We start from the raw sequence: 12,094 nt of genomic DNA, 5'->3' as shown, positions 1-12,094 counted from the left end.
CTTCACGTCCCCCCCGCAGATGGCTGCAAGGGCAGGCGAAGCCCCCCTGAGCCCCTTGCGCCCCGCGGCAGCCCCCGGGGGGGGGGGGGGGGGGGGGACACCCCCCCCAAAACCCCCCTCCCGTACCTTCGTAGACGGCGAAAAAGCCTTTGCCCACCCAGTTGCTGCTGCTGCGGAACTCGACCCAGAGGCGGCTGTCGGTGGAGACGATGGGCTCGGGCAGCTTGTTCCCGCAGAACCTGCCTGGGGACGAAGGCGTGCTGGGCTGCCGCGGCCGCGCGCACGTCGCCGGCACACCCGGGGGGGCCCCAGGGCTGCTTCGTGGGGGTGGTCCGGCCCCCCCAAAAGGGAAAGAGCGGCTTCTCCCCACCCTCTCCGATGTGTTTTTTTTTTGGGGGGGTGTTTCGTGGAAATCGGTTGTTTCTCGGGGGAGGGGGGTGCTGATAGTGGGGCTTGGGGACATCCAGCTACTGGCCTCGCGGGACGGGGTGTGCCGGCCAGCCGGATCATCCACGCTGGTTTAATTAACATAGACTAATGAGCTGGGAGCCCTGATTTGCTGCAATAACCCCCCCCCCAGGGCCAGCCTTCCCCCCCCCCCTCCCCAGGGGCAGTGGCACGTGGCGGCCGGGCAGGGGGTACGGGCAGGGGGAGCCCCTCGCCCCGGTTACCTCGCAGCGTGGCCTTTCTCCAGAACCCGTCTCTCACCTCCACGTAGTCGTACCAGCACAGCCGGCTTCGGTAGAGGTCCAGGGTGGTGAAGTTCAGGATGATCTAGGGGGGGGGGGGGGGAGGGAAAAAAGCATGGCGTGAGCCCCCCACCCCGTGCCCCGCGGGGTCTCCTTGCTGCCGGACGGAGGCTCCGGGTGCCGGCGGTGCTGGTGGCACCGGGACCTCCCCGTGAGCATCCATCGGGGGATGCTGGTGCGGGGCACACCGAGGTAGGGGGACCCCAAATTTGGGAGCTGGGGGATGGAGAAGGTGGGGGAGGGAGGCTGGGGAGGGGGCTGGGGGTGCCCTCGGGGCAGCGCCGGTACCTTCTCTCCGGGGGTGACGGAGATCCTCCAGACGCAGTGCATGTGGGCAGAGTACCCGTTGGGGAACTGGGGCGAGGAGAAGTTGCCCTGGCTGTCCTGGAGCGTCTCCCCGCAGGCTGCGAGAAGGGGGGGGGCAGGGATCAGACCCCAGCACGGGCCAGGGGAGCCCCCCCCCCAGCACCAGGACGGGCACCCATGGGACCAACCCCTCCATCCTTTCCACCCAAAACCGCCACGTCGCCGCAGCCCCGAAGGGCGCAGGAGGTCCCGGCGGTGGCTGGCGATGCTCCCGGCACCCCGGCACAAACCACGTCCCCCCCCCCCCCCCAAGGGGACCCTCCCCGGGGGGGGGGGCCCACGCCCTGCCACGCCGCGGGGGGAGCCCGGCTCGCAGCCCGGGCTCGGAGCAGGTTTGCACGGCTGGATCCGGCCCAGCGCTGCCATCTGGAAGCCACATGGTGCCGCGGCCGCCTTGCGCTGTCGCGGGGCCAAGGCAGGACCCCCCCCCCAAACACATCGGGGCTCGGGGGGGGGGGCACCGGGGGTGTGAGATGAAAGGTGAAATGCACAGAAAAAGAGCCTCGAAACCTGGGCTCGCTGCCTTTTTTCCCCTCCTCGCTTTGCAGTGGAAACAAAGGGAAGGGAAAGCAGGGCTGCGGAGGTGCTTTTTTAGCTTTTTTTTTCCCCCAAAACTAATCACTTTTCCTGCTCGGCTGGAGCGAGGCGCTCGCAGCCCCGTTTCCTCCTGCAGCCCCCGAGCAGGAGCTCCCGCAGCAGGGCTGGCTGCCGGGGCCTCTCACAAAGGCGTCCCTCTTCCAGGCTGCTAATTAGTCGCTGGAATTAAGCAGGGCGCCAAACTCCTCGCAGATGTTGCAGCCCCCGGAGCTGGGGGACCCGCGGGGACCCTGCAGCGAGAGATGCGGGGAGCAGGGGGGGGGGCTCTGATTTGGGGGGATGCTCTGATTTTGGGGATGCTCTGTTCCTCGGGGGGTGCTCTGATTTTAGGGGATGCTCTTGGGGGATGCTCTGATCTCAGGGGACGCTTGGATTTCGGGGAACGCTCCGTTCTTTTGGGATGCTCCGTTCTTGGTGGATGCTCTGCTCTTTCGGGATGCTCTTTTCTTGGAGGATGCTCTCAGAGGAGTGGGCAGAAAGAGGCGTGCTCACACGTGCAGAGCCCTGGGGCTTGTTGCATCCCACACTTTCCTCCTGCTTGTGCACACCCCCCAAAACCACCGCGGACGGAGAACACTTTTTCCACGCTCCTTATAGATGGGGAGGACGATCCCAGAGAGCATTTTTCTGCCAGCGACCCTCGCTTCATCAAGGCTCGGGGTGAAAACGGGGCCACCCCCAAGGCGACACAGCCCCGTGCACGCTCCCCCCCCCCCCAGGTGAAGCCCACCCCGGCCCCGTGGGGCGCTCACATGGGCAGCGGTACAGCTTGCGGGCCTGGGCGATGTCTCCTTTGCTCAGCCGTGTGCGCTGGCCGATGGCGGGCCGGACCCCGTTCACGTCATACTTGGGCAGGATGGTGTCGAGGAAAATGCCCCTGGGGAGAGAGCAGGGAGAGGCTGAGCAGCGGCTGGAAAGCACCGGGCTGCTCCCAAGCCCGGGGCAGGGATGCTAAAAACAGCCTGGGGTAATTAAAGCCTGCACGGGGTGGGGGGTGAGTCAGCGGGGGCCGTGCACCGCAGGGCGCAGGATGTGGCCCCGTGGGGATGGCATCATCCCTGTCCCGAGGGATCCAAAGCCGCCTCGTGGATGGGATGGAGCACGCCGGTGCTAGCCGGCCGGCACCACGGGACTGGGGGGGCAGCAGGGGCGAAATGAGGAGGGTGCAGGGGGGGCAGCGAGGTGGCGGCACGGGTGGGAGGGATCCCAAATTGCTTGGGACAGGGTCCCGGTGCCACCCTGCCCTGCGTAGGGGCGAAGAACCCCGGCCCCACGCACCTGGAGAAGGTGTTCCTGGCGTAGTGCATGATGCTGTCGAAATCGTACGTCTCGCCCAGCGACTCCACCTCCTCCGGCTCCATCTTCAAGAAGTTGTACTCCTGCCCTGCGGGGGCAGGCGGGACGGGGCCGCGGTGAGGGGGCCCCCCCCAGCTTCGTCCGTGCCCCCCTTGGGTAGGTGGAGGGGGAGGAGGAGGAGGAGGAGGAAGGCCGCTCCCTACCTGGCTGGATGTTCTCCCGGACGATGGAGACGTGGTCGTCCCGGTCGGGGCGCGTGTGCTCGTGCCAGAAGCCGATGACGTGGCCCAGCTCGTGCACCACGATGCCGAATTTGTCGCAGTTTTTGCCGATGGAGATGGCCTGCGGCCCCCCGCCTCTGCGGCCCACGTAGGAGCAGCACCTGGGGGGGATATAGGGGGGCTCCGGGTGAGCCCCACGCAGCCCGGTGCCTCCCCGGGTAAGGATGTGGGTGCCTCAGCTTCCCCCGGTCCTGCTGGGCACGGAGCATCTGGAAAGCATCCCCGCAGCCTCTGCGGGAGCTTCAGCCTCCTCCTGCCCACGTCGGAGCTCCAGAGCTGCCTGAAAACCTCGGCTCTGCCTGGAGACCGGCACGGCACGGCACCCTGGCTGCCTCCTGGCGGGCTCCGGCCCAGCATCTCGGCACATCCAACCCCATCTACCACACCGGGCTCAGGGATTGTGCCCCAGGAGGGGGGAAAACCATCACCCCCCGGCCGAAATCCGCAGCCTGCCGCACGGGGAAGCCTCCCCCTCGGCACCATCTGCTTGGCTGCGGCCGTGCCGTGCCGTGTGAAGACGCCGCTCTCTTCCAAACCCCAGTTTCCTTTGGCTGGGGCAGCGCCACGGACCTCAGCCCCATCCCGGGAGCCTCCTTGGGGATGTGACCACCCAGGCAAAGGGCTGCGTGGGCAGCTGGGTGCCGTAGCTCATTAACCAGGCACCTTAATTAGCGCTGCACGAGTCCCCTTTCACACTGCAGGACCGCGCGCGCGGGGTGCTCGCCCCGGTGCCGCCCAAGGGACCCCAGAGCGGCGGCGCTCAGGGAGATGGGCTTGGGTTGGGGACCCCAGGAGGGTGCAGGATTGGGTGCTGGGCCCCCCCGCCGCTCACCCGCAGGGCCGGTAGGTGAAGACGATGTAGCTGTCCTCGTCGTTGCGCTCCAGGAAGGTGACGCAGGTGTGCTTCTCCCAGTGCCGCATGGCCTGCCGGAAGATGGCTCGCTGGCTGCCTGCGGGAGGGCCGGCGGGGATCGGGGGGGGGACCATCAGCGGGGGGAGGGGGGAAACTGAGGCACGCCGGGCTCTCCCCCCCCCCTCCCCCGGTGCCCTGCCACCAGCACTCACCGCTGAAGTTGCCGCTGATCACGTAGGGGATGACCCCGTCCGGCCACACGCGCTCGGGGCGCGAGGTGGCGGCGCGGCGGCTCCGTGCCCGCTGCCGGCCCCGTCTCCGCGCCTGGGGGCTGCCTGCGGGGACATGGGGAGGGTGGGGGGGGTGGGGAGTGAGCACGGGCGGCCCCCTCCCCGGGGAACGGGGTTGTGAGGGGCTCCGGGGGTACCTGAGGAGTTGGTGGGCAGGCGGGTGATGGTGCGGTGCGCCAGGTCCACCACCCGCTCCACCTGGAAGAGCCGCAGGTCCTCCTCGTCCAGGGCGATGTCTCCCAGGAAGGCGGCTAGGGGGGGGGGGGGCACGGGGTTAGGGGGCAGGAGGGGGGAGCCCCCTTTTCACCGAGGCTGCGTCCCCTCTGCTTGGGGAGCCCGGCTCGGTTGGGTTCCCCTGCTCCCAGTCTGTGTGCCCCTGGTGAGGAAGGCCAGCCCTTCCTCCTCCTCCCTCCCGGCTCTCCCTTCTCCTTTAACTGCAAGGCAAGCGTGGTGCCGGCCGGGCTCCCCTGCTCCCCACGCTGCCGGCGCTCCCAGCAGCTGGAGCCAGCCCCGCGCCGACATCTGGTTCCCATAAAGCCCAGGCCCTGACTTTTTAGGGTTTCTATTATTATTATTATTATTTTTTTGCCTCGCAGAACGGCTCCAACCCCAGGCTGCTTCTGGGAGCCCCGGCGAGCTGCGACAGCCCCGGGATGCCGGGACGACCTCCGAGGCATCTGCCACGGCCCGGTGAAACCATCTGGCCCGGCCGTGCTCTGGCACGGGGCGAGCACCCCGCTGCGCCCAGCGCCGGCAGGAGCGGACCTGCCCGAGAGGCGTCCGTCTGTCCGTCCATCTGCCGGGGCCACGCGTCCTTCCAGCACCTCCCCGGCACCCGTGGGCGCAGAGCTCTGCCCACATCGGCGCTTCGGGGAGCACCGCCTGGAGGACGCAGCCCTTCCTCCTCCTCCTCCTCCTCCTCTTCCTCCATCCCCGCTCCCTCCAAGCCCTCCCGCACGCCGCGGCCTCGCCGTGAGTCAACGCGGCAGGATGAGGCCCCCGGCATTGGCACTTGGCCGGCGCTGCGCCCCCGGGGACCCGGCTTTTGCGGAAACGCCACGGCCCGGGCGCGAGGGCTGGCTGAGGTCATGGCGTGCGCCGTGCCAGTGCCGGCACGGAGGCTCTGGATGCGGGTGGAGACGGGCTTCACGCCGGGTCCGTGCCGCTCCGGGGGCACACGGGTGGCTCCGGGCACCCCCTGCCCTCGGCAGTTCTCCCCCCCGGGGAAGGGGTTGTGGGCAGGGGAATGGGAGCAAAGGGAGGGGATCGGGTGCTGGAGCGGCTCATGGGCCGGTGGGGAGCGGTGCCAAGTTCACGCTCCGAGCAATTAACAAGTGGATCCCAAAAGAGCCACTAATTACAAAAGTGAGGCGGGACAATTAGGAGAGCCCGGAGGGGTCTGAAGCAACAGCCACCGGCACGGGGAGGCGACAGGATGAGCCCTGACACCCCAACCCTGCCCAGCCCCGAGCCCAAACCCCACGATGGAGACAGCACGGAGCACTTTGGGGTGAAAGGGCCACATTTTGGGTCAGCCAGTAGGCGCATCCCAACAGAAGGAACCCCTCGCCCAGGGGCAGAGCGGGGCCGTGGCATGGCAAACCCCCCGGTGCTTTGCCAGACACCGATCTCCCGGAGAGCCCCGGCACGGATCCGGGGCCCGGGAGGGGTCCGTGTCCGAACGGGCGGCGCGGGGAGGCCCCGGGGCACGCGAGGGACGAGCAGCCCGTGCCAAGAGGCGCATGGAAAGACAAGGGAAAGTAAGCTCGCTTACGGCGGAGCAAGCGCCGGCAGAGCCAAGTGATATAGAAACCATATGTGAGGGATTTGGGAGACGTGAGAGAGCCGGGCAGGCGAGCGCGGGGACGTGGGGCTGCTCTCCGAGCCGGCGCGAGGCAGCCCGGCTTCTTGCTGGACCCGGCCAGAGCTCGGGGCTGTGTCACAACCACCGAAAAAATCCCCCAAAATTCCCCTCCCGGCGAGGAAAAGCGGCTTCCCAGTCGGGTCCGTCCCCGCCCCGGGCCGGAGGAGCGGAGGTGGCCCGGCCGCGATCCCTTTAAGGCCACGTTAGGGCCAGCCCAAAGCGTTGCTTTTAGAAACGTCCACGTTGGTTTGGGGTTTGGGCGCTTCCTCCCCGCCGGGCCGAGCCCGGCGCTCCCCAGGGACCGTCCCGAAGGTGCCCCCCGTCCCCAGCGGCCCCTCCGCTGAGGGGGCTCCCCGTGCCAAAACTCCCAGTTAGCCCCTCCGAGGGGCTGCTGCTGCAGCTTGTTCCTCTCCGCGGCTGCTCCCCCCCAAAAAAAACGCGGGGGCGAAGGCGCCGTGCCGGGGCTGACGGGGCAGGAGAGGTCCCTGAGTCAGCCCAGCCCCAGCCCAGTGCCGCGGGCGGCGAGGAGCTGCCAAAGCTCGGCGGAGCTCACGTAGGAGCGGGGGAAATCGGAGCCGCAGCACGGCGCCGGGGCACCCCCTGCACCCACACCTCGCACCCTCGCCCCGTCGTGGTGCGGTGCCGCTCGGGTCCCCGAGGGTTTGGGGACCTCCCGGTGTCCCCAGTGCTGTCCCCAGCCCGGGAGGCTGTGGCCGTGCTGCAGGGGCCGCCCCAGGTTGCAGAATTCGGGGCAAGGTCTGAGCCACGGCGGTGCCAGCGGGGCGGACACGGTGCCAGCACGGCACCGGCACAGAGGGAGCGCGGAGACCCGGAGTGGCGGTGGCTCCAAGGCCGTGCACTGGCCATGGGGACGCTCGGGGCGTGATGTCCCCGTCCTTTGTCCCCAGCAGCTGCAGAGGAACGGGGGTGGGAGCAGGGAAGGGGCCGGCCCTGCACGTCCCTCCTGCTCCCCAACCCTTTGGGACCTGCCAGCGAGGCTCCCGCCGAGCTCCCCGGCACCCCGAAGCCACCTGCAAGGTGCCACCGTGTCCCCAGCACCCCTACCCCAGCCCTGAGCCTGAGTCCCCATCAGACACCCCCCGCACGCATCGTGGCATTGCTGGGGACACCAAGAAGGCGGCGTTCCCCCCGTGCCCCAGCCAGCACCCCAAAAATGCCCCAGATCTGCCTGTTCCAGCCTCCCGCACGCCCCGGCGGGGCCGGATCCTGCGCCGTCTCGCTGGGAGATAACTCAGCCCCTGTTGTTTGACTTTTTTTTTTTTTTTTTTTGCGCTGTGTTTTTGTTTTTGGGTTCTTGCAACGGTGACGTAAGCCCGGGGACGATCAAAACAAACAAGGTTTGACGTTCGGACCCGGGGCCAGCCCCCTCAGCACCCCATCCTGACGCTGTAGGCACGATCCTCGCCGTGCGCACGGCTCCGTGGCCGTCCCTGAGGGTCCCCCGTCCCCTCGCCACCCCTCGGCGGGGATGCAGGCGCTCAGCATCCTTCGTATCCAAGGCAAGGAGAAGGAGGGGGTCCCCCAGGAACGGGGGCTGGCATCGCCAAGGTTTCGGGACGAGCCCCGAGGTTTTTGCAGGCACAACCCAAACCTGCGGATGAGCCCCGCGAGCTCGGGGCGTGAACGCGATGTTCTGGCGAGCGCGCAAAAGCAAACAGATCGGCGGGAGAAACCTTGGCAGGGGAGGGCGTGCAGATAAACAGGAGGGGATCGTGTTTCAGGTCAGTCTGGGGCAAACCAGGCTTGGTGCACGGCGCCCGGCTTGGAAGAGCCCTCGCCCCAACGCGGGTCCGGCGAGGCCGGGCGCCCCAAGGAGCACTGAGAGCCGTGGATCTGGTGTGATGGGCACCAGCTCACACCCAGGAGCAAGGAGCAGGCTCAGCCCCACCATGCCACCGCCTCCAAGTCCTTGTGGACCACGAGCATCGCTCCAGGGCCAGCCAGGGACCAAAATGGGAGCGGGCTTGGAGGCAGGGAGCGAGCTGCGCTGCCCCGGCCACGGACGGAGGCGTCTCCGGGGCAGGACGGAGGAGAGAGGTTTTAAAAGGTGCATCCCGGCCTGGGCCAAGCCGCCGGGGTCGTAAAGCCTCGGAGTCACCGGGGCAGCATCCCACTGGCTCGGCGGAGCCGTTAAATATGTGAGGAATGCTCCTCGCGCCTCCCCCTCGCTGCCTCGCGCCAGCCCAGCTGCACCCGCAGCGAGCAGCAAAACACGCCGGGGCCGCGGCAGGAGGAGCGGGTGCCGTGCTCGGACGTGGCCAGGACCCCTGACCCCCAGCAGCCTCGGGGTCTCATCCTGCTGGGCTGCACGGGTGTAAAGGTGGAGAGGTGCTGAGCGTCCCCAGCAGCGTGGCTGGGAGCGCAGCACCACGGCGGTGGGGGCATGAGGCCTCATCCCGCAGCCCGCCGGCACCCGGTGGCCCTGCAGGGACCCCAGGGGGACGGATCCTGACCCTTTACTCCCCAGCGGCCGTGGTGCTCAGCCCCTCTCCCGGTGCCCCAGGCCAAGCAGGCGGCGGGGCGAGGAATATTTGCTTTCCCGGAGCACCTTCCTAGAGCGCAGCAGGCACAATACGGGAATTCAGCCTCGCAGCCACGCCGGGAGCCCGGCCAGAGCACGGCCCCGCTGCAGCCAGGGGGGAAACTGAGGCACGGGGGGGCCGGGGCTGCTCAGCACCCGGGGTGGACGTTGTCCTCCTGCAGCCCCCCGGGGTGGTGGGGATGCTGCGGGGACAGCAGGACACCAAGCCACCGAGCCATCCCCAAGCTCAGCACCCATCGGAAGGGGAAAAGCGAGGCGAGGCGCATCCTGCCCGGGCACAGCACCCCTCTCCGAGCCACCAGCACCCCTTTCCCGAGGTGCTGGGCTCTGCCGGGGCCAGCACAGCACGGAGCAAGCGGCTGTGAGGAGCTCGGGGGGGGCTGGCCTCTGATAGACACGGCTCATAAAGGTCCGGGGGCAGGTCGGGAGCGGGAGGGACAGTGGGATCGCTCCAGGGGAGGATTTTCCTCCTGCTCCTCTCCCGTGACAGCGAGCGGAGGAGAAAGCCTCCTCCGGGGCTCGGCGCGGAGGACGCAAGGCATGAAACCTCCAGCGTGTCAGAGCCTCGGGGACGGAGCCCAGCCTCCCCTTAACTCCTTCCCAAGCCGAATACGAGCTCGCCGCCGCCTGCGCTTCTCCCCTCGCCATCCCCACGTGCCCAACGGGGGATTCGCCCTCCCTACAGCCATGTGCCCCCCCCAGCCCCAGCCTGGACCAGCTCGGGAAGCTCCCGCGACGTGAACCACCAGCGGGAAGCTTTCCCAGGGGGGGCTGCAGACCCCTAACGCCCCTGCCCCCCTCTCCCCCCCGCCCAGCACACCCCCGGCCCCCCGTCGCCGTGCCGAACGGGTGACTGCACAAGGATAAAGCCGAGCCCGGCACCGGGCTGAGATTTACAAGGTCTCCGCGCCGCCCCCGGCCCCCAAAGCCCAGGCCTCCCGCCGGCCCCGGCTCTGCGGGTGGATTTTAGCCGGCCTGAATAAGTGACATATAACGGCTGGAAAATATTCTCGGGCACTCTGACAAGTGTGACTGCAACCAGTAGCCTCCGCTGACTACGCCTGGAAAGTGTAATCTAGGTGAAACCCGGGCGGACGGAGCCAGAGCGCTCCAGGCATGGCTGGGAAGCACGAGGGGGGCTTGAGACCCTCGCCCCGGTGCCGTGCCCCCTCCCCAAAAGCACCGCAATGTCCCCGTCCCGGGGCTCTGCCGTCACCCTGCGGGCAGGCGGTGCCGTGTCCGCGTCCCCCTGAGCCCCCACCCCAATGAGCGGGGGAAGTAGGTCGCGGTTAGCCGGGTCCCCCCCATGCTGCCCCCCTCTGTGGGTGCTGGGGGGGTCCCCGGGGAGAAGCCAAGAGCGACCATCAGGGCTGGAGGCGTTTGGTTGGCGCTGCTGTAGGGTCAGCAAACACAGCCGGAGCGGCTCCTCCAGCGGGAGCGGTGCCGGTGCCGTCCCGGGGCATCCTGCTGGGACCACGGGCAGGATGCGGCCCCTGCATTGGACCCCCCCCACCCCAGATATCCCGCTGCCTGGGGAAGCAGGGTCACGGCTAATCCCCCCTCCATGGGCCGTGGCTCCCCGCCGTCCCGTTTTGGCACCCGAGGAAAGGACAAAGCGGCCGCGCCGATGGCACGGGCCGGCCGCTGGCACCGAGAGGGCGGCGTCGCCCCGGGGGCAGCCGCGGGCACGAGCGGCCTCAGGATCCCCCTGGCGTAAAAAAAAAAACACAAACCAAATTCCTCTCCCGGTGCTTCCCCTGACGGGACGAGGCCTCGGCGCTCAGCTGTTTCCGGCGCTGCCCAAAGTCCCGGGGGGAAAAACACCGCGGGGATGCCGGGAGGGGGGCGCACGGCGCCCACCCCAATTCTCCCCAAATCTTGCCCCTGCGGTTCCCCTATCCCCCCCCCCTAGGGCCCCCGAGGCCGTGATTGAATTAGGCACATAAGGAGCTCGTAAAGCAGGAGGGGAAGGCGGGGAGAGCGCGAGCGGGAAGGGTCGGGGGGCTCGGTGTGCGCGGGAGCGGGGCGAGGAGCGGGGAGCCCCCCCGGGAGGCCGGGTCGGGCGGTGGGTGAAGCCCCCCTGGGTGCCGGGTGGGAGCGGAGCGGAGGCTCCAGCCGGCTCTGCCCGGACGGTTTTGCAAGCCGAGCTGTTTCAGCCCGGGAGGGCAGGAAGGGAAGGATTTTTGGCCCGAAAAAAAGCCCTCATGGAGACGGAGTTGGAGCAACAGCCGCCTTCCAGCGCAGACAATGCCATTAAAGAGAAACGTGATCCTGCAGCCCCGAGCCGCCAGGCGCAAACCCTCGCCTCCTCGCTCGGTGCTGGAAGGGGGGGGTCCCCTCCCGTGCCTCAGTTTCCCCCCCCCCAACTCCATCCTGTCCTTTCGCTCCCTTTATCTCGCTCTCGCGGCCGGGGACCGTCTCCCCATGGCGCCCAGCCTGGGGCCTCCGGCCGCTTCCAAGCGATGAATAACAGCTCAGCAATGCCCTGAGCCAGCACCGAGGTAACGAACTCCCCACGGGGAGGGGGGGGGGACACACCGACAGCGGCCGACCCAGGACAAACACCGAACCGGGCGTCCCGGGACGGCGGCGGCACGGCCGGGACCGAAAACTCCCCGTGGCTGCTTCCCGAGCGCCAGCACCGCGCCTGGATCCGGCCCGCGCCCCGCTGGCACTGGGGGGGGGGGTAGGAGGGGGCTCGGGTGGGCTGGGGGCTGCTGGGGGCCGATGACAGCTGGCGGCACGGCCGGGGACGGGCAGAGAAAACGGGGTGCCAAGCGGGTCCCCCCCTCCGCTCCCCACTCCGAGCACAACCCCCCAAAGCTCCGAGTTTCCCCACGCCAAGCCACGGGGCGCACGCTCGCCCACTGCCACCCATGGCCACCGACAGCCACCCACGGCCACCGACACCCACCGACGGCCACCGACGGCCACCCACGCTCCCCTACGGCCACCCCACGCTCGCCCCGTGCCACCCACGCTCCCGCGGCACCCACGCGCGCTCCCCTTTGTCTGCGCCCTCCGGCCGCCCCGGCGCGCATCCCCCTGCCCTACCGGCTTTGCAGGGGTCCTTGTAGTCCAGGGGCTCGGCGTCCTCCTCCTCCTCCTCCAGCACGTAGGAGTAGTCGGGGACGTGCATGGCCCGGGCCAGGAGCAGGCAGAGGAGCAGCCCGCAGCTCCGCAGCCCGGCCATGGCTCTGCGGGCAGCGGGCGGGCAGGGGAGAGGCGGGAGGCT

The 12,094-nt window shown here is 68.9% G+C and overlaps 1 protein-coding gene across 1 annotated transcript; it reads right to left on the bottom strand.

Moving 5' to 3' along the window:
• Nucleotides 1–6: 6 nt before the first annotated feature.
• Nucleotides 7–12,088, bottom strand: LOC118158193 (bone morphogenetic protein 1-like; the record flags this gene model as incomplete). The annotated part of the gene is made up of 11 exons (XM_035312824.1): nt 11,914–12,088; nt 4,570–4,683; nt 4,355–4,477; nt 4,122–4,239; nt 3,212–3,390; nt 2,991–3,096; nt 2,465–2,589; nt 1,038–1,153; nt 672–774; nt 127–243; nt 7–23 (listed from the first exon to the last, which is right to left on the bottom strand). Coding segments are annotated over exons 1-11 (1,257 nt in total), but the record flags the coding sequence as incomplete, so codon positions are not given.
• Nucleotides 12,089–12,094: the final 6 nt, after the last annotated feature.

Source organism: Oxyura jamaicensis, assembly GCF_011077185.1.
Source record: "Oxyura jamaicensis isolate SHBP4307 breed ruddy duck chromosome 22 unlocalized genomic scaffold, BPBGC_Ojam_1.0 oxy22_random_OJ163, whole genome shotgun sequence".
NCBI classification, from domain to species: Eukaryota; Metazoa; Chordata; class Aves; order Anseriformes; family Anatidae; genus Oxyura; species Oxyura jamaicensis.
The sequence above is the reverse complement of the archived record's forward strand: the minus strand, read 5'-3'. Positions and strand labels throughout refer to the sequence as shown.